Source organism: Oryzias latipes, chromosome 13, assembly GCF_053564925.1.
Source record: "Oryzias latipes strain Hd-rR chromosome 13, Olatipes_Hd-rR_3.1".
Classification (NCBI taxonomy): Eukaryota; Metazoa; Chordata; class Actinopteri; order Beloniformes; family Adrianichthyidae; genus Oryzias; species Oryzias latipes.
The window spans coordinates 16,837,387-16,855,372 of NC_136249.1; the positions used below are offsets into that span (position 1 = coordinate 16,837,387).

General features: G+C 40.2%; 1 protein-coding gene across 4 annotated transcripts; it reads left to right on the top strand.

The window, feature by feature from the left end:
• Positions 1-737: 737 nt before the first annotated feature.
• LOC110016230 (uncharacterized) lies at positions 738-16,149 on the top strand. 4 transcript variants are annotated; one of them, XM_078956540.1, is made up of 6 exons: positions 738-5,752; positions 5,886-5,964; positions 6,357-6,498; positions 6,836-6,863; positions 7,309-7,434; positions 7,570-12,102. In XM_078956540.1, the coding sequence occupies exons 2-6, from the start codon at positions 5,894-5,896 to the stop codon at positions 7,698-7,700; spliced, it is 498 nt and encodes a 165-aa protein (XP_078812666.1). In that variant the 5' UTR covers positions 738-5,752; positions 5,886-5,893; the 3' UTR covers positions 7,701-12,102. The 4 variants fall into 4 exon arrangements, 2 of the variants coding, with proteins under 2 accessions (XP_078812666.1, XP_020564001.2); XM_020708342.3 differs by having other exon boundaries at positions 742-5,752; positions 6,270-6,498; XR_013659624.1 differs by adding an exon at positions 15,951-16,149 and having other exon boundaries at positions 740-6,498; positions 7,570-7,768.
• Positions 16,150-17,986: the final 1,837 nt, after the last annotated feature.

Below are 17,986 nucleotides of genomic sequence, written 5' to 3' on the forward strand. Positions count from 1 at the left end.
CCAAACTAAAGAAAGCACTGAGAAAACTGTAACAGACTTTACTATACTAACCTGACTATAAAAATACAGTGCAGTACACATGGAAAAAAAATGTATATAAAAAACTAAAAATAAATGACAGTAAATTCTTCTTAATGTTTTCTCAGTTTAACTTTGTTGTTTTAGAGGTAATATACCCTCTATAATACTTTCCTTTAAATACGTTACAGCATTTTTCTGCCATTTTGTAAGCAGATCCATTGTGCTTGTTGGGATATCTTTCAAAGATTTATAGTACTTTGTATCTCGTAATATTATTTAATTAAATTATTATGCATCTCTTGAATATTTCTTTTTTTCTGTCTTAGTCAACAAAAGAAGTCAATTTAAATTACAGTGTTTCATTCTTGGTCAGAACCCATTCTGCATGAAACTGGAGTACTGAGTTTGTATAAATGTTTAGTTTTGACAAATAAAAGTAGAAATAGAGAATCATTAACATTTGCAGTTGTTAGACTTAAATTTCACATGTATTTTCAAACAGCATGCAGTACTTTAGACAGTATCTAAAGGGCGGCAAACTTTTTTCACAATTACCTCCACATTGGAGAGACAGGCCTTCCTAAACTCACAGAAATCATAAAAAGCAGAGAAGTCACTGAAGTCCTCTAAACAGCTTCATTCAAGGAGCAGGTGAGACCTCAGGCCAAAGGTGAGCAGGAACAAGTAGTAACATCTAATAAACATGTGAGGAAACTGGATTTTCTAGAAAGGACTGTAATAATAAAAATAGTTAGGTTGGTTCGTTTCCCTTTCAGTTTCCAGCACACAGAAATGAATAAATGAGACTCAGAGACAGTTACTTAACTTCAGTGAAGATTTACTCCGCACAAAACAGCACAGATTTGTACGCAGGGTTACAGACAGAGGAACAGGATCACAAGGTCTGAACAAAGACACTCAGAAAAGGGCTTGGTATATATACTTGGCATTTACATATTCAGAAGATGGTCTGAAGATCTATGGTGAGAAAAACCCACCCACGTGCTGTTGCAGGCTGGATACTTGAAGGTCATAAAGCTTCAAGTGTCAGATCTCTCTGATGTTCCCACAGACATTTGCCAGAGCACAAACACCAGAACACACAAAAAGTAAAAGGGAGGATGAGGAGAAACTGTGAGGACAATAGCTTGGTTGTGCTGTGTTAGGATGCAATATAATTTTGAGATGATAATACATACTCAGTGAATTAAGTTTAAACCATTAGTGTAATAAAAAGTATAGGTAAATGTAATAATAGTAAAAAGGGAGTTTCTAACTATTCTACTTCTAATTATTCCTAACAAAACACCAACCTCGAGCGGATGCGAACCAGGAGGATTGTGGGCATAGTGTTGGTAAAGGGTGTTGACATACGTCGCACGGCCTGAAAGCATCTTGTCAATCATTGATCTAATACAGGGAACCACACAGGAGACGAAAAGAAAAAAGAAAAACAAGACACAGAGAACCGGAGTGACTAGTTTTATCAGTACACTCCACCAGAAGAAAACCAATAAAGTGGGGACCCAGACCAGTAGGCGTCAGTCATCTGAGAAGAAATCTGTGTTTTAACACTAGAACGTAGGGCAGCCATTTGGCTTTTCTACCTAAAATGTCCAAGGGACAGCCAAGTGGCTGGATTAGTTAAAATTTGCATGCCCAAAGAACAGCCTTCAACATAGTTTGCACATGAACAGCACCGCCATTAGGCCTTTCTTTTGTCACGCAAAAAGGACAAGCCAAGTGGCTGGGCAGGTTTTCACTATCTCCCCTCACCTCTGTCACTTCTAGTAAGAGGTCACCACAGTTTGGTTTTTCTTTTTTGGCTGAGATATATCGTTCATGCACAAGAGACACTTCTTTACAGACATAATACTGAAATTTTCAAGCAAAGAAATCCTGTGGTCAAAGTGATATCTTCAACCCACTACTTGTCTGCACATACTTGGTACTGCCCCACAATCTCCTTTCTGCATTTGCAACATGGTATACTTGTAGCAATCAACAAAGCGCACTCTGGCATTATTGTTCTTGTACTGACCATTCACCTGGCACATTGGCCTTTTCCCTTTGCCAGGTATGGGAGCTTGTCACCAAACACTGTATTCCTTTTTCGCCTTCTCAGTTCCCGCTTGTACCTGTGCGAAGTTTTTTACTGATTCTGGTTGAAAGACCCCCCAAACATTGGAGATTGCAGGAAACCTGTCCATTGCAACTCGTTGTAAATGCTGCATGATGTCTTTGAAGTTGTTTCTGACCATAATTTTGGAGATCAGTGGATTTTCCATTTTCACTGACCATCTTGCATCTTGCGTTTTGCATGGATGGAAGTTTTATCCCCCCCTCACAAGGAAGATGGCAATGAACCCCAATAGTTCAGGGAGGGCCATGAACCAGCTGTTGTCTTCTGTCTGACGTCCATGCTGAACAGTACAGTCCCGAATAGTCTGAAGCATGTCCGGAGTGAGGAAACACAGGAAACTCTATAAGCGAGTCGACACCGTACTTCTGACCAAAGCAGTAGGCTCTTCCTCAGCAGTGTAACATTCAATTGGGCTGTGATGGAGAGGCCTCCCAAGCTTTTCTTCATGCCACATTGTGCCATCTTTTGCCTTTTCTGTTGGCACAGTGTGTCTCCTCTCTGTCGTCCTCTCTTTTCTGATGGCAGTGAAATCTCCTCATCTGTGATCTGATTACTGAGATCTGAACAATGAAAACCTTCAGCAATGTAAAGCTACGTTGTTTCACCTGTTTGTTTTAAATTTATTGTTTTTAGTTGAATTCTAGTTGAAACTATAAATTCCAAAACATGTCAAATAGACCTCTTTTGCCACCCAAGTCCAAGAAACATGCTGTTAAATAAATGACTCTAAATTTCTCCTAGGTGTGTATGTGAGTGTGCCTGGTTATTTATCTATGTGGCCCTGCAATGGACTGGTGACCCATCCAGGGTGTACCCCTCCCCAGTTGCTTGTGACTAGCTGGGATGTGCTCCAGCAGACCGCTGTGATCCTGACCAGGATGAGCAGGCACAGAAAATGAATGGATAGACAACTGCTAAATTCAGCAAATGAGAACAAGATGTTTATGAAATCTTATCAGAAGAAATATCAGTCTGAGTCCTGCTGAAGGAATATCTCTTTTCCCTCAGAGTCAAATGGGTTGACTTGCTCCAGTTTAATTTTCAATGTCTGCTCCGTGTAGTAAAATTTAGGCATCTTGGTTTTTCAATTGACACACTGGGAGTCAAAGTTTGTCAGAACTTGGAGGCTCTTTTGAAGCAGAAAACCTCCCCCACCCTGATCTGAGCAAAGAATGTGGTTAACTAGGACATTGTAATGTCTTCATCCAGATGATCAGGTAGTTGTAGTAGTTGCTGCATTTACAAATGAAAGGTGGCTAATTCTAGGCTGTTGAATTAGTCATTTTGAGCCACCCAGCCATTTGGCTGTGCTCTGGACGCTGCAGGGGGAGTGAAAAATCCTGGGCGTTCTAGTGTTAAGGGCATTGACCTCACTGATGATTTGAGTGAGATCTCCAGAGGAAGAGGGAATAAAAGTACAAAATGAAACCACGAGCAACAGCTGGACCCATGTCAGCTGGTTCGAAGCTCACTGTAGCTGGAAGAGAGCAGCGCTAGAGGAAACACACCAGGGAGCTCCCCTCGCCAGGAGTGGTGTCACACTGCAGCGGCTTCGTAGTTGGACTTCAACCAGGGATGCGTCTCAAAATGTCAGTCTCGTATGCTCTCAGCAATCTACAGTGGCTTACGTGAATCCAGGAGGGTCGCTCAGCAATGCGGACTGCCGTTGGTGTGGCGAGGAGAACTTTGAAAGGTCCTGTCCACCTCGGGTGTGACCAATCAGTCCGTTGGATGGCCTTCGAGTAAAGCAGGTCACCGACGGAGGCCTTATGGTCAGGATTCAGAGTCTGTGGGGAGGAGAGAGCTGGAGGCAGACTCATTGTTTCCTTTGTTCTCACAGCTTTCTTCAAACAATCATGTAAATCATCAATGGTGTCAGTAGAGCCAGGCATGAGAGTAGGAAAAAAATCAGGAAAAAAATAAATAAAAATTAAAAAATAAAAATTGTGAAAAAACACATTGAAAGTGAAACAGACAAGAACTGCGTCTCATTTCATCAGCAGCATGAACAGGCTGATAATAGTTTGACTAATGGGAAAGTTTGAACGGAAGGGAGTGGAGCAGGTGATTCTGGAGAATTCGCACAAGAGAATCACAGGTGACATTGTTACAACTATCAGCCGCGCAAGCAGCTGCAGCTTACAGCGAGTGAGTAAAGTTGGGGGGCTGATCAGATAAGGTGGTGAGGTCCGGGGAGAGAAATAATTTTGCTAGAAACAGAAACTAAATGTCCCGAAAAATTTAACCTGTGCTTGGGCCAGCTGGAGTTTAGTTTTACCGCACTTATTGCCCTGAGAGTTGAAACTTAGAAATATTAGCAGACATGTCCATTAAAAAAATGTAAGGACGAGTTAGTGAACCAGAGATCCTCAGGAATGCTTTTAAGGGGTCAATCCTGATTTACAAGCAGAAATGCAGGGACCTGAGAAGTGGGGTCAGAAGGCTGCAATCAAACTTTTTTATGAGTAGGGAGAGTGAACTAAAAAAAAGGAAAGCGGCATGTTTATTCAAGTGGCAGGTGTGTCCTGCACAAACTGATCCACGTCTGCTTTGTAAGAAATTATACTTTCTATAGCTTTTTCTGAACATATACCCTAGTCCATGTCCTAAACCAGTGTTTTTCAACCTTTTTTGAGCCACGGCACACTTCAACCTTGACAAAAATCCCGCGGCACACCGGCATTCAAAAAAACAAACAAAAAAAGGGAGAAACTCCGTCTGTATTGATCCACAGTCCCTCCATGATCTCACATGCATTTTTGTGATAATTGTGGCAGAAAAAGCTGGAAGCTGCAGCTGTTTTTTTTAAGATGTGATAAAAGTTAAGTTAAAAGAATTAAAAACTGTTTGATTTGTGGTCGTTGTGGTTTCACTACGTTAAGAGGAGAGAGTCGTGCGCCCAGACGCTCACACACGCTTTAACCAAATGCATCATGGGAGATGTAGTTTAATAATCCGCCGAACGCAGAGAGACTAGCGTATCTGAGCTTCATTGTTTTGTTCACTTGATCCACGGTCTGACACCGGATTCTGTGGAAAACTACACCGCTAAAGACGAGCTTTAGCTGGTATCTTTGTTAGAACTGAGAGACTTTTCCAGCAGAATTCAGAACAAGGAAGTGAAGACTTTAACCATTTCTGATTGGTCAGACCGATGACATGTGATTAAAATCCCAAGACTGATTGGTGGAGACAGTTAAAGGGGCGGAAATTCTCCTAACACAGCGGAAGCTGCGGCTAAATCGCGGTACTGTCATCCTTATAAAATGTATTTTATAGAATCAAATAAACACAAAGAAAAAAGTATTTTACGATTTTTCATATTCCCAATTTCTTAGTGTTTTATCAGGGCCTGTAGGGATGAACAGAGAACTGAAATCCTGGAGATGGAAAATGTTGTTAAATCAGTTAATGAGGCCAATTTCCCACGGCACACTTGACCATCTCCCACGGCACACTAGTGTGCCGCGGCACACTGGTTGAAAAACACTGATCTAGTAGTTGCTCCTCCACAAAAGCACTCGTCACCATGGTAACCCCCAAGCAACAGCACGGCCTCTTCTCTCTCTCTGTCTGTCTTTTTATCTTGTGAGTAATTTTACGTTTTCTCCTTCGACAGATGCAGGCGAGGCCGCTCATCAAGAGAACCTGTTTGCCTCTTCACGTGTTCTCCACATCTTTTTTGAGAAATAAAAGGGAATATCTGATTTTTTTCCTCCAGGGGAGCAAATGCCTTTGGAACCACATGAGGGGTCCTCTTTGTCTCTTCTCTGGATGGACGAGGGTTCTGCATCAACAAGGTTTGCTTTCTGTTTAGTGAGGATAAGGTCCACAGGAATTAAAGAAATGTAAAGACAGGATTATTACACACAAACAAAACCTTTTGGTTATTTTATCCCAATACTGTAGCTGAGATCTTTGAACAAAAGCATAAAGACAGATATCCTAAAAGCCCTTCCATAATAAGACCTGCTGGATGTGGGACTCTAACCGGATCAGAAAAGAGAAATAGCATGGAACTTTTGCAGCATCTGCCCGTCCGTCCAGCCTGCCGTCAAGAATGCCACACCGTCCTGATTTTGCCATGCTCTCACACCATGTGTAGCAGGTGTGTGGCAGCTGGAGGAGCAACAGGATCGTGCTGCCGTGAAGCTCTGCTCTCTGTCTGCTCCATTCTATGCCCCTGCTGTAGACGCTATGTGGAGCTGCCATGCTGGAGCTGGGGATGTGCCACTTCCTGTCTTCCTAAACATCCTTCCATAAAGTCTGAGCATGTCAGCAGACAGATGGGCTTCTCAGATGACTCACCTGAAGATTGCCCTCACCATGCAAAGGTAAGCTGCGATGACATTTACAGCAACAACAACACCAAAGAAAAAAACATTTATGGTTTGTATTATTTATGTCTTATTCAAAAACTTAGAATGAGTCCAATCTGGTTCTATGTTTGGATCCTTGTAATGTTATGATGTCAAGATGTTTATGATTTATGTGCAGATCAGAAAAATGTGATCCTCCTGACTACCAGAGAAAAAAAGTTGTCCTGTTTTTAACACATTTCCACTATTAGGTATTTATCCAAGTGTGGACCAACATAATGACAAAAAATAAATGTACAATTTTGGAATTTTTCTTTTTTGCATTTTCTTGCCTCATTAATGCTGCTTTCAGGAAGGTGCAGCCCACGCCCGCTCCGATTGTGAGTATGTTCTGCTGATTTAAATGAAACTGAATCTAATGGAAACACAGTCAGAGTAGATTTGCTGGGCTGAAACTTAAATGTAAATGTTTGGAATTTAAAATAATAAAAATAGGTCAAGATGGGGTCATTTGGAAACCTTTGAGGAAACCTTTCAAATCTCATGACGAAACCTTTTAATTCTAATTTTATGAAACAGACACAAAACTTCATCTAAATCTTGATAGTTCTTTTGCTTTAAAACAAAGTATTGTTTGCATTTTTAACAAAGCTGCATGTTTACTTGAACTGTTTTCTGAGACCCAGTATTTCCAATCAACCCTTACATATAATAGACAGATTCTTTTGGACAATTTACGCTGAAAATACCCAAGTCTTCTTACTCCGTCGTACTATAGTAATATGCTGATGCTAAAATGTGATAAATAGGATTTTTTTATTCCAGTCAATCCGTTAAAATCCACATCTGTGGTGGATTCTGGAAAACAGTCCTCATTTGCCAATTCCGCGGAGACGACACTAGATGGCGCTGTAGAGCTGCAGGAGAAGGAAATGGAGCAGTCCGTCTTTGGTATGGTTTCCCTCATCATTATGAGACTTTTCCAAAAAAAATTTGTTTGTTTGTTTGTTTGTTTGTTTGTTTGTTTGTTTTGATTTGTTTAATTCACTGTGTGGTGAGTCCCGGTGTTGTTCCGTCCCGTTTTAGGCCTGTTTTTCTCTTTGGACCCTTCATCTGTGCCTCCATCCCTCCACCTCTCCAGTTCCTGCCTCACAGTGAGCCACCATGGAGACAGTCCTCTGCAGGGCCGCACGCGCCTTCGGCCAGGTGTGCTCTGATGTTGTGATCGCACGCGGACAGTACTACTGGGAGGTGGACGTGTGCAACAGCTCCATCTACCGGCTCGGTAAATCCGGGATTTGGTTTTGGTTGTCGCCAGTTTCCTCCGAATTGCAGAGAGCTGCGCTGTTAGGCACCAAAGCCTGGTATTTTTGTTAGAACTGAGAGACTTTTCCAGCAGAATTCAGAACAAGGAAGTGAAGACTTTAACCATTTCTGATTGGTCAGACCGATGACATGTGATTAAAATCCCAAGACTGATTGGTGGAGACAGTTAAAGGGGCGGACATTTTCCTAACACAGCGGAAGCTGCGGCTAAATCGCGGTACTGTCATCCTTATAAAATGTATTTTATAGAATCAAATAAACACAAAGAAAAAAGTATTTTACGATTTTTCATATTCCCAATTTCTTAGTGTTTTATCAGGGCCTGTAGGGATGAACAGAGAACTGAAATCCTGGAGATGGAAAATGTTGTTAAATCAGTTAATGAGGGCAATTTCCCACGGCACACTTGATCATCTCCCACGGCACACTAGTGTGCCGCGGCACACTGGTTGAAAAACACTGTCCTAAACACTAAAATGCACACTAAAACGTGTCCTATCTTCATTCTGAGAGCAGAGAAAGCTGTTACATCTGCTTACAACGGAGAAATCACCCCTCCTTTCTGCAAGTCCTCATCAGCCTGTCTGCAGGCTCGGGCACGCGCACTCTGATCTGTGAAGCTGCTCCCCCTCCTTCTACTCTGTCCTGCACTCTGAGGCTGCTTAACTTTCTATGAAATCCATAATCTTTAACCCATTTATCCAAATACTTGATTAATGTCTGATCCTGACTTTCCACATACGTCCAAACTTTATGAAAAGTTTTCTGGACCTAAGCAATGTAACCTATTTAGTTGTTTGGTTTTATAAAGGTCATCTTTGGGAGAGGGGATGGCTTCCGCCATCGCCAAGGCTTCAGCTGGAGACCATGGCCTGGCTACATGCATAACAGGGCCTCTGCCTTGAAAACCAGCCAGAGGATCAGGCATCTCAATCAAAGGGAAAGCCTGGGCTGAAGGGGGGGGCACTTTCTGTGTGTGTGCGTAAAGCGAGCGCTGGAGTGGATCACAGGCTTTATTACTAGTGTTATCAGCCGCCTGACCAGATGCAGCCAGCAGAGACTCATATGAAGGAAGTGGGGGTGTGGGATGACCAGATAAGGAGCTTGAAGATAAGGTAGACAGATCCGGGTAAACAACCGAAGTATCTGAAATGTGTGATTTAGGAGTCGAGGTCACCAGCGAGAAAGGATTATTAAGCCTTAGATTTTGAGGAGCAGGGGAGGGTGAGCCAAAGGAGGGGGCAACCTCCGTCACCTGGGTCTGCTCATGATTATTCATGAGGGAGGTACCGCCCGATGATGTGGAGGCGTGTTCATCAAGGCGAGCAGCAAGTGCCCGTCTGGACTCTGTAATAGTAGCCCCTTGACATGCTTGCAACGACATCTGAGTCATCACGAAGCTGTTTTTCAGTGTGATTTTTCATTTGAGCTGCCAGTCGTTTACGGCTGACAGTAGAAGCTGTGGAGCACCACATCAAAGCACACTGAATCTCTGGATGATCATCCCCATTTTTCTTGCGGCCATGGCGCTGTCTGAGAGCAGACAGGAGGGCCTGCGTTTTCCCCGGATCCAACGTGCAGTCAAAACCGAAATCCTCAACCCATTTTTGCGCATACGTGAAAGGATCAATGCGAGACCCGTGTTCTTTATGTATAGCTTTGCGGACATGAGCAACATGTCGCCTTTCCTTCTTAGTGAGGTTTTGTGAATGAGCCCCACCCATGTTTTCTAGGTTTATGAATGACGATCAGCCACAACGTTCTCAGGAATTCATCGACCACACCATGCTTCTACAAAAGGCTAGGCCCCTTTGCGGATGTGGCTGTCCTGAGAACCAGCTTCTCAATTTCAATCACAAACCAGAGCTCCCACCCAAGTAACCCTTTTTATGGATTCTCCAGCGCTGAATCTAATCAGCAGAAAAAGCTTGGAGAATCAGAAAAGAAGCCTAATCATTTGTCAACTGAGTCACCATATTCATTATTCATTTATTTAGAATAAGACATTAATCAAAGCCATCATGAGGCATTAATCAAAGCGAGCATACAGCACAGAAGCCGTCGCAGAAAGCACAGTCAGACACAGACAGAGACATAAAAAACGTTACACACACATGAATTCCCCGGAGCTCCGTTTATTCCCAAATGCCGTGCACGACGCGCCTTAACCGAATCTGTCCCTAAGCCGTCCACACAGCCGACGACACGTTTCAACCGAATCTGTCCCTAAGCCGTCCACACAGCCGACGACACGTTTCAACCGAATCTGTCCCTAAGCCGTCCACACAGCCGACGACACGTTTCAACCGATTCTGTCCCTAAGTCGTCCACACGTTTTTTGTTTTTTTGTTTTTTTTTTCTTAAGCTACACACTTCTCCCTGTCTTCTCCCGTGAAGGAGGACACATGCACCCGCAGCAGGCTGACTGCAGGCGCTCCTGTGGTCAGCGTGCACGCGCAGCACTGTGAATGCACGCGGCTCTCCCTGTTCTTCCCCAAGAGATGAGGCACCCACACACAAGACACAGACACAGTCAACATAAAACCCTAGCAAGTAAAGAGAGGACAGACTTTCTGTGTTGCATACTCACTTCGATCAAATAACCTCGTTATTTGATGAGGGACCTGACGACGCCGAGGGCACCACCGGATCCAGGGGCAGGGCCGATGGTTCAATGCTGAGGCCGTGGTCTCAGACCGCGCGGTTTTCGGGAAAACTCCCCCTCCAGGGGTTCCAGCGATGTCCAAGGCGCGCGTCGGCCAGCTCGAAGGACCAAATGTGAGGAAACTGGATTTTCTAGAAAGGACTGTAATAATAAAAATAGTTAGGTTGGTTCGTTCCCTTTCAGTTTCCAGCACACAGAAATGAATAAATGAGACTCGGAGACAGTTACTTAACTTCAGTGAAGATTTACTCCGCACAAAACAGCACAGATTTGTACGCAGGGTTACAGACAGAGGAACAGGATCACAAGGTCTGAACAAAGACACTCAGAAAAGGGCTTGGTATATATACCTGGCATTTACATATTCAGAAGGTGGTCTGAAGATCTATGGTGATAAAAACCCACCCACGTGCTGTTGCAGGCTGGATACTTGAAGGTCATAAAGCTTCAAGTGTCAGATCTCTCTGATGTTCCCACAGACATTTGCCAGAGCACAAACACCAGAACACACAAAAAGTAAAAGGGAGGATGAGGAGAAACTGTGAGGACAATAGTTTGGTTGTGCTGTGTTAGGATGCAATATAATTTTGAGATGATAATACATACTCAGTGAATTAAGTTAAACCATTAGTGTAATAAAAGGTATAGGTAAATGTAATAATAGTAAAAAGGGAGTTTCTAACTATTCTACTTCTAATTATTCCTAACAAAACACCACAGGGCCTCTAAAATATTTGGATGCTATAAGTCCAAAGTTTGAGAGGCAAAAAGACTGCCTGCTATGACTGCTCTTTCACTTTCATTTCTTTAACACTTGGCCACTTCACCTCCTCTGTGGCTCTTCCAACAAAACCGTGAAGATCAAAGAAATGGACGCTGCAGGACTGAACAAAGCTGTCAGCAACTTTAGCATAAACCTAAGGTAGAAAAATCTGCTTCCAAGCAGCAGGAAACAACTAAAGTGTCAAACATGCTTCACTACACCTGATTCCTGGAAGAAGAAAGGGGCTTTTTGTCCTACAGGCTGCCATGGAACAACGCTTTTCATATAAAAAAGACCAATGCTTTGTTTCAAAGAAAATCCTGACCAAGGCATTATTCAGCTTTCACTCAAAACCCTAAAGTCGAATGACTTTCTATTGTGACAGTATCAGCTGGTGGTGTGAAAACCAATAATGCTTTTTATTTCTCTGTAATGTCAAAACATGGTATGATTATTTAGTGCAGCAAAATAGGCACTCTCATAGACTGGCACTTCAAACATACTTAAAGAACACAGAGTCTCAGATAAATAAATATGTAACGTTTTCTCTGCACGGGAGATTCAAGGTAAACTGTATTCAGGTAACCTGCTTTAAGTTAACCATGGCTTTTCTTTTCTGAGTGAATGTTTTTCTGTGATTATGATGGGTAAAACAAGTAAAAGCAGAAATGTTCCACAAACACAAAGCTTCTATGGTTTACAAGATGTTCCACCTGAAGTGTGTCATTGGAGTCTTTAGGAGAGGGCATAAGTAAACTATGGTTCATGGGTATCCCTTTGTCAACAAGTTTGTTTTTTAAGTTCTGTCAAATGGAGACCTTTTTCTTCTTCTTTTTATTTCTTAAAATAAAAAGGATTGAATGACTGAATGGCTATTGTAATCACAATTGTATTTCAAGTTCTATCTATCTGATTTTTCTATTGTTGTTTCTATATGTTTGACATAAAAAAAAACTGACAAACGTTCCTGAGAAATGTTAGTTACATTCTTTTAACTGATAGTTACTAACTGACTAAGAGCTGCTACGAAGAAGTAAACAGAAATCATTACAATGTGAAATACATCAATACAAGTTTCTTTAAAAACGTTTTTAAAAAAGCATTAAAATACTGCTGGATGTAGCAGCAATAGTATCTTGAAAGACACAGAACACTACTGACTGTGCTAGAATGAATTAAAGATGAATCGTAAATGCTGTCTACTTATATAACACATTTTTACGTTTATTCAATGCTTTGAGGACTCTACTACGGTGGCCGAGAGGTGCAAGACACATTTACAACCAACAACAAATCCCGGTACAAACTAACAAATCATGAAACACTAAAAAACAATCTTGGAACAAATGAACAAATACTGAAACACAACAGCAAATCACAAAACACATCAGCAAATGCCGGAAGAAATTACAAAGTCCTGAAACACAAAAACAAATCCGGATGCAAATTACCAAATACCGAAACACAAAAACAATCTTGGTACAAATTAACGAATCTAGAAACACAACAATGAAACCGGAAAAAACGGCTTCTAACAGAAGGGGAACGTCCTAAATCCTGGAAGTGACGTAATATAAAACTATGTGTATATGATTTTTTTACATTTATTTGTTCCTGTTTCTTTATGTGGACATTTTAAATACATTAGACAGTCCAAAAGCAGTTCTAAATAGTATTACTACAATAAAAATTACAACAATGTATTTAGCAAGGTAAAGTTTTTGCATCACTTCTGGTATTAAGGGTAGCTAGCCAGCAAGTGCAAAACCCGACAGCAAAAGATAAAAAAAATGCTTTAGGATTGTCTCATGTATATTTTAAAATGTCCACATAAAGAAAATAGTAAAAAATAACTTTAAAAAAACAAACATGATTGGTTTTATATTACGTCCCTTTCTGTTAGAAGTCGTCGTGTCTCCGCTTTCATTGTTGTGTTTCTGGATTTGGTAATTTGTGACGGGGCTATTTTTTGTAATTCGGTATTTGGTAATTTGCACCTGTATTGCTTTTGTGTTTCAGGACTCTGTAATTTGTTCCATGATTTGCTTTTGTATTTCGTGATTAGCTATTGTGTTTCATGATTTGCTGTTGTGTTTCATGATTTGTTGTTCAGTATTTGTTCATTTGTACTGGGATTTGTTGTTGTATCTTAAATGTAAGCATGTCTTGCACCTCTGGACCACCGTACTCTACTCCCATTCACACTCATAAACATTCAGATTAATTCAGAATGACAGAATCTGTAACGAGGAAAAAAAATGGACAAACTCAAGGACAGCGGGTGAATGTGTGTGGATGTGACTTAGCTACCCGACATTTATGAAGTTACTGGTTATTAGGTCCAGCAGATACATGTCTGCCTTGATGTGTCTCATTGTCATGGCTGCTTCCTGTCCATCCTGTTAATATCCCATAACTCCGATTCTGTGGCCATTTGGTCAAGTTGTTGCACTCGGAGCATGGAGCCAATTCAGACTGAGGAAAACTGAGAGGGGACCGAAGATCAGTTCAATTGGAAACAATCCAAGACCACTTCAAAAGATCCAAGAGGAGTGGGCCCGCTTGTGTGTATTTAGACCAGGGTTGTCAAACTCCTTTTCACCGAGGGCCACATCAGCATAGTGGTTGTCCTCAAAGGGCGAGATATAACTTATACATGTAACGAAATGTATCGGTAATGAAAAATAAATGTAACCATTCCTTAATGTTAAATAATTCCTTATTTATTCATCATAACTTTTTAAAGTGACAATTACAGTTGCATAGAAAATATGTTTGCTTGTTACTCTAGCATAAATCCTTTTAAATTTGATTCTGTCAGGTTAGATTGTATGGACAGCATTAAAGTCCTAATGTGTAAGGTAGTGCATCCAATTTAAAACCAAAGGCAAAAGGCTAAGAAAAAGCTTTAACCCTTGAACACCTGAGTTTCGCCTCCACTGTTGAAGTTCTTTGACTTATCATTCTTAAACTGTTTTCTCAATTAAGAAAAACTCCAACAGATTCTGAATCGGAGAAAAAGAAGCCTTGCGCTGATATGCAACATTTTAAGATAGTAGTTTGCACATCTGCACAACCCTACTTTGCTCTTGACTCTATAGAATCTATTGGATGGAGCTATGTTGTATAAATGGTCAAAGAGTTATTGTAGTTCAAAGAGTGTGTGTTATTTTGTGTTCGCCAGAGACAGCTCTGTTATCAAAGAGTTAAAGCAAACACATGAAGACCACATGACTCTTGGAGTGAAAGTAAGAAGTCACTACAGATTATGTCATAAGATTCTGTACCTGGCAATAAGTAAATCTGGCAGGTTGAGTCATTAGTTAACTGAAAACAACAAAAACTGCAGGGTATAATGAACAGTCTGCTTTGGCAACGTTCACACTGCAGGGCTTAATGCTCAATTCGGATTTTTTGAAAAAATCTGATTTGTTTGCTAGACCGTTCACATTTCTAAGTAAATCCGAACTTTTGTGATCTCCAGTGTGACCGTGACACGACCCAAACGAGACCCGCATGTGCAGAAGCCAGAAGAATACTCAACGGTGAACGACGTCACTTGTTGTTTGCGGAGCAAACGTTAACAATGGATGTCAACAACAGTGTTGTCAACAGCGGAGCTCTTTTTGTAATATTAAATTTATTTTCACGAAGGAGCAGCACAATTACAATCTTCTCATTTTAAGAAGGCAATGGAGTCGGGATCGCCTGTAACCACTGTTGTGGAAAGGAAATGTGCTATAATCAAGTGAGACGTAGTCTGAGATTTAAATGACGGCGTATGAAGATTATACGTCCATCAAAAAAGTAATTCGGCTGCATCAGCAGCAGAAAAGAGTTTCTGCTTGGAGAAAAATAACGGACAGAGTAAACATACGAGTTTCTGATCTTATTTCCAATTACATTGTGATATATATATATATATATATATATATAACTTATAAAACTTAGATGAATTGATTCAATTGGTAACAAGTAATTGAGTTAAATTTATTAAAAATAGTTAAATTTACATTTTTATCTAACTAAATGTCATATTACTCCAATTCAATTAAATGTCTTTCCATATTAATTTATTGTACTCCCTCTCACTCATGGTGCAGAAAGAATTGGTAATGCTTTCTTTTACAGTAAAGTACTTACAGTGTACTTAAGTGGTATTTACATGGTACTTATAGTGTAACTACTGGGTACTTTCAGGGTACTTTTTATGGAATTTACTGGGTACTTACATGGCACTTTTTATGGAATTTACTGGGTACTTACATGGTACTTTTTGTGTCTAGTCTGTACTTACATGGTACTTACTGTGTATTTATGTGGTACTATTTGGTTCATACCTATGTGGTACAGACTGAGTATTTATAATATTCTTTCTGGGTATTTACATGTTGTGCAAAGGTGTCTTTTATGGTACTTACCACATGTAAGAACAAGGTAAGTACAAATAAAGTACCTTGACATTTAGGTCTGCACTCATATGTTTCATGGTATTTACCATAAATGTACCACAGAAACTACCCCTTAAGTACACTGAAACTGGACTGTAAAAGAAAGTCAGCCCTATTTCCACTCAACTACATGGTACTTGAAAAGCAGTGAAAAGAACAATCTTTAATATGAATATTAAATAAGTAAAACAAACTTTATATTTCATAAAAGTCATTATGCTTTTTATGTTCATTTGAGCTTGTGTTGTGATTTTTCTTGCAGTTACAAACCCTGAAGAAGTCCTGCACCGTTACCAAACTCTGCTGAAGGAATTTTGACGGACAAAAAGCACGACCCTCAGGCCAATAATCTGTTCTTTGGAATGCTCCTTTTTACTGTTTTGTTGAGAACTTAAAACAAATGTCATTGTGATAACACTTTGTATGCTGCAGAAGTGTATCATTAAATATTGTTGTTTTTACTGCTGTCTTGTTTCTCTTTAAATTTTCCTCATGTTACAAGAAGTAATCAGGCCAGAATATGTTTTTACAATGCAGTTACTTTACCTCTACCAACAAGTTAGCATTGTCTCCTTTGGTAAGGTCAGAAGACCAAGTGTGTATGTACACTGTACGGGAAGGTAATACGTGAACATACCCAGCATTTACAACTGAAAGTACCAAATAATAGAGTGGAAATAGGGCTGACTTTCTTTTACAGTCCAGTTTCATTGTACTGAAGGGGTAGTTTCTGTGGTAAATTTATGGTAAATAACATGAAACATACGAGTGCAGACTTAAATTTAAGGTACATTATTTGTACTTACCTTGTTCTGACATGTGGTAAGTACCACAAAAAACACCTTTGCACAACATGTAAATACCAAGTAAGAATATTATAAAAAGTCTGTACCACATAGGTATGAACCAAATAGTACCACATAAATATACAAATAGTACCACATAATACACAGTAAGTACCATGTAAATACAGACTAGACACAAAAAAGTACCATGTAAGTACCCAGTAAATTCCATAAAGAGTACCATGTAAGTACCCAGTAAATTCCATAAAAATTACCCAGTAGTTACACAATAAGTACCATGTAAATACCACTTCAGTACACTGTAAGTACTGTACTGTAAAATAAAGCGTTACCGAAGAACAGGGTAAAATAACTCTGCAAAACACAGTAACAGCTAAAAAAATACGGGTAAACATTAGACAAAAACTACACTTAAACCCAAATCTGTCCAGACAGGCAAAGGGAATGGTATCCCACAATTCCTTGCGCTGCCGATCTAACAGCAGCACCAAAGTTAATTAATTTGAATGAAAGTAAAATACATGTCTGATAACTACGTGTTATCTTTAAGTTGACTGAACTCAAAACATTATTTATCTTAACTGAAGCAAATAATTAAGTTAGAATAATGTAAACAATTTTAACTTTCCAACATCCATATGTGGTCTTTTCACATTCTCATGGTGGAAAAAGTATTATCTGAGCTTCTTCATCCACTAAATCATCTTCAAATGGACACGTCATGCGGATTCACCTCTCTGAAAACAAACTTACCTTCAACTAAACCTGCTCCAGACCAGGTTATGTTCAGAGCATGAGTTGCTGTGGCAACCTGACATACCCTGAAACATACCTCTGTTTTTGGAACCAAAAGCTGAGGTTATCAACTTCCTTAGCCTCAAACTTACCGTGGTAACAAGCATAACCTGCTTTCTGGAATATCCCCCAGAGCTGTAGCTCCAGTGTTGACATTCTTTGAATTATTATAACTCGTCAACTGTTTACACAATTAGCAAAATTCTGATTTTGAAGTCAGGAAAAGCAGTTTTACATTGATATGCAGCACTTCCTGGCACAAAACTGCTTTTCTCAGTTTCAGAATCCGTCAAAATTACGTTAATTGTATTAATGATTGAAAAGTTACAGATGTTTGAAGAGAGTCATGAATTTCCTGTCGTTGGCAACAGTTTGGATATTCAAGATTAACCTGTACACCAGTTTGAGATTAAGAGTTTTGACTTAAATATCCTGCTGTAGTATAACATTTGTTGTTAGGGACAGAAAAATATATATCTATAGCACTTTTCTACATTGATATAGGCCCAAAGTCCCGTACACACACAAACACATTCATACACTGATGGCAACTCTGCTCCCTTCATGGCGCAACCTTTAACCAACAGGAAAGGGATTTATGATCTGTACCTTTTTGGGAGGAACATACTAATTTAGGTTTTTTTTTTTAACCAATTTCTTCTATCCAGCAGAGACTAATCATTTAGAAGCCTATGAT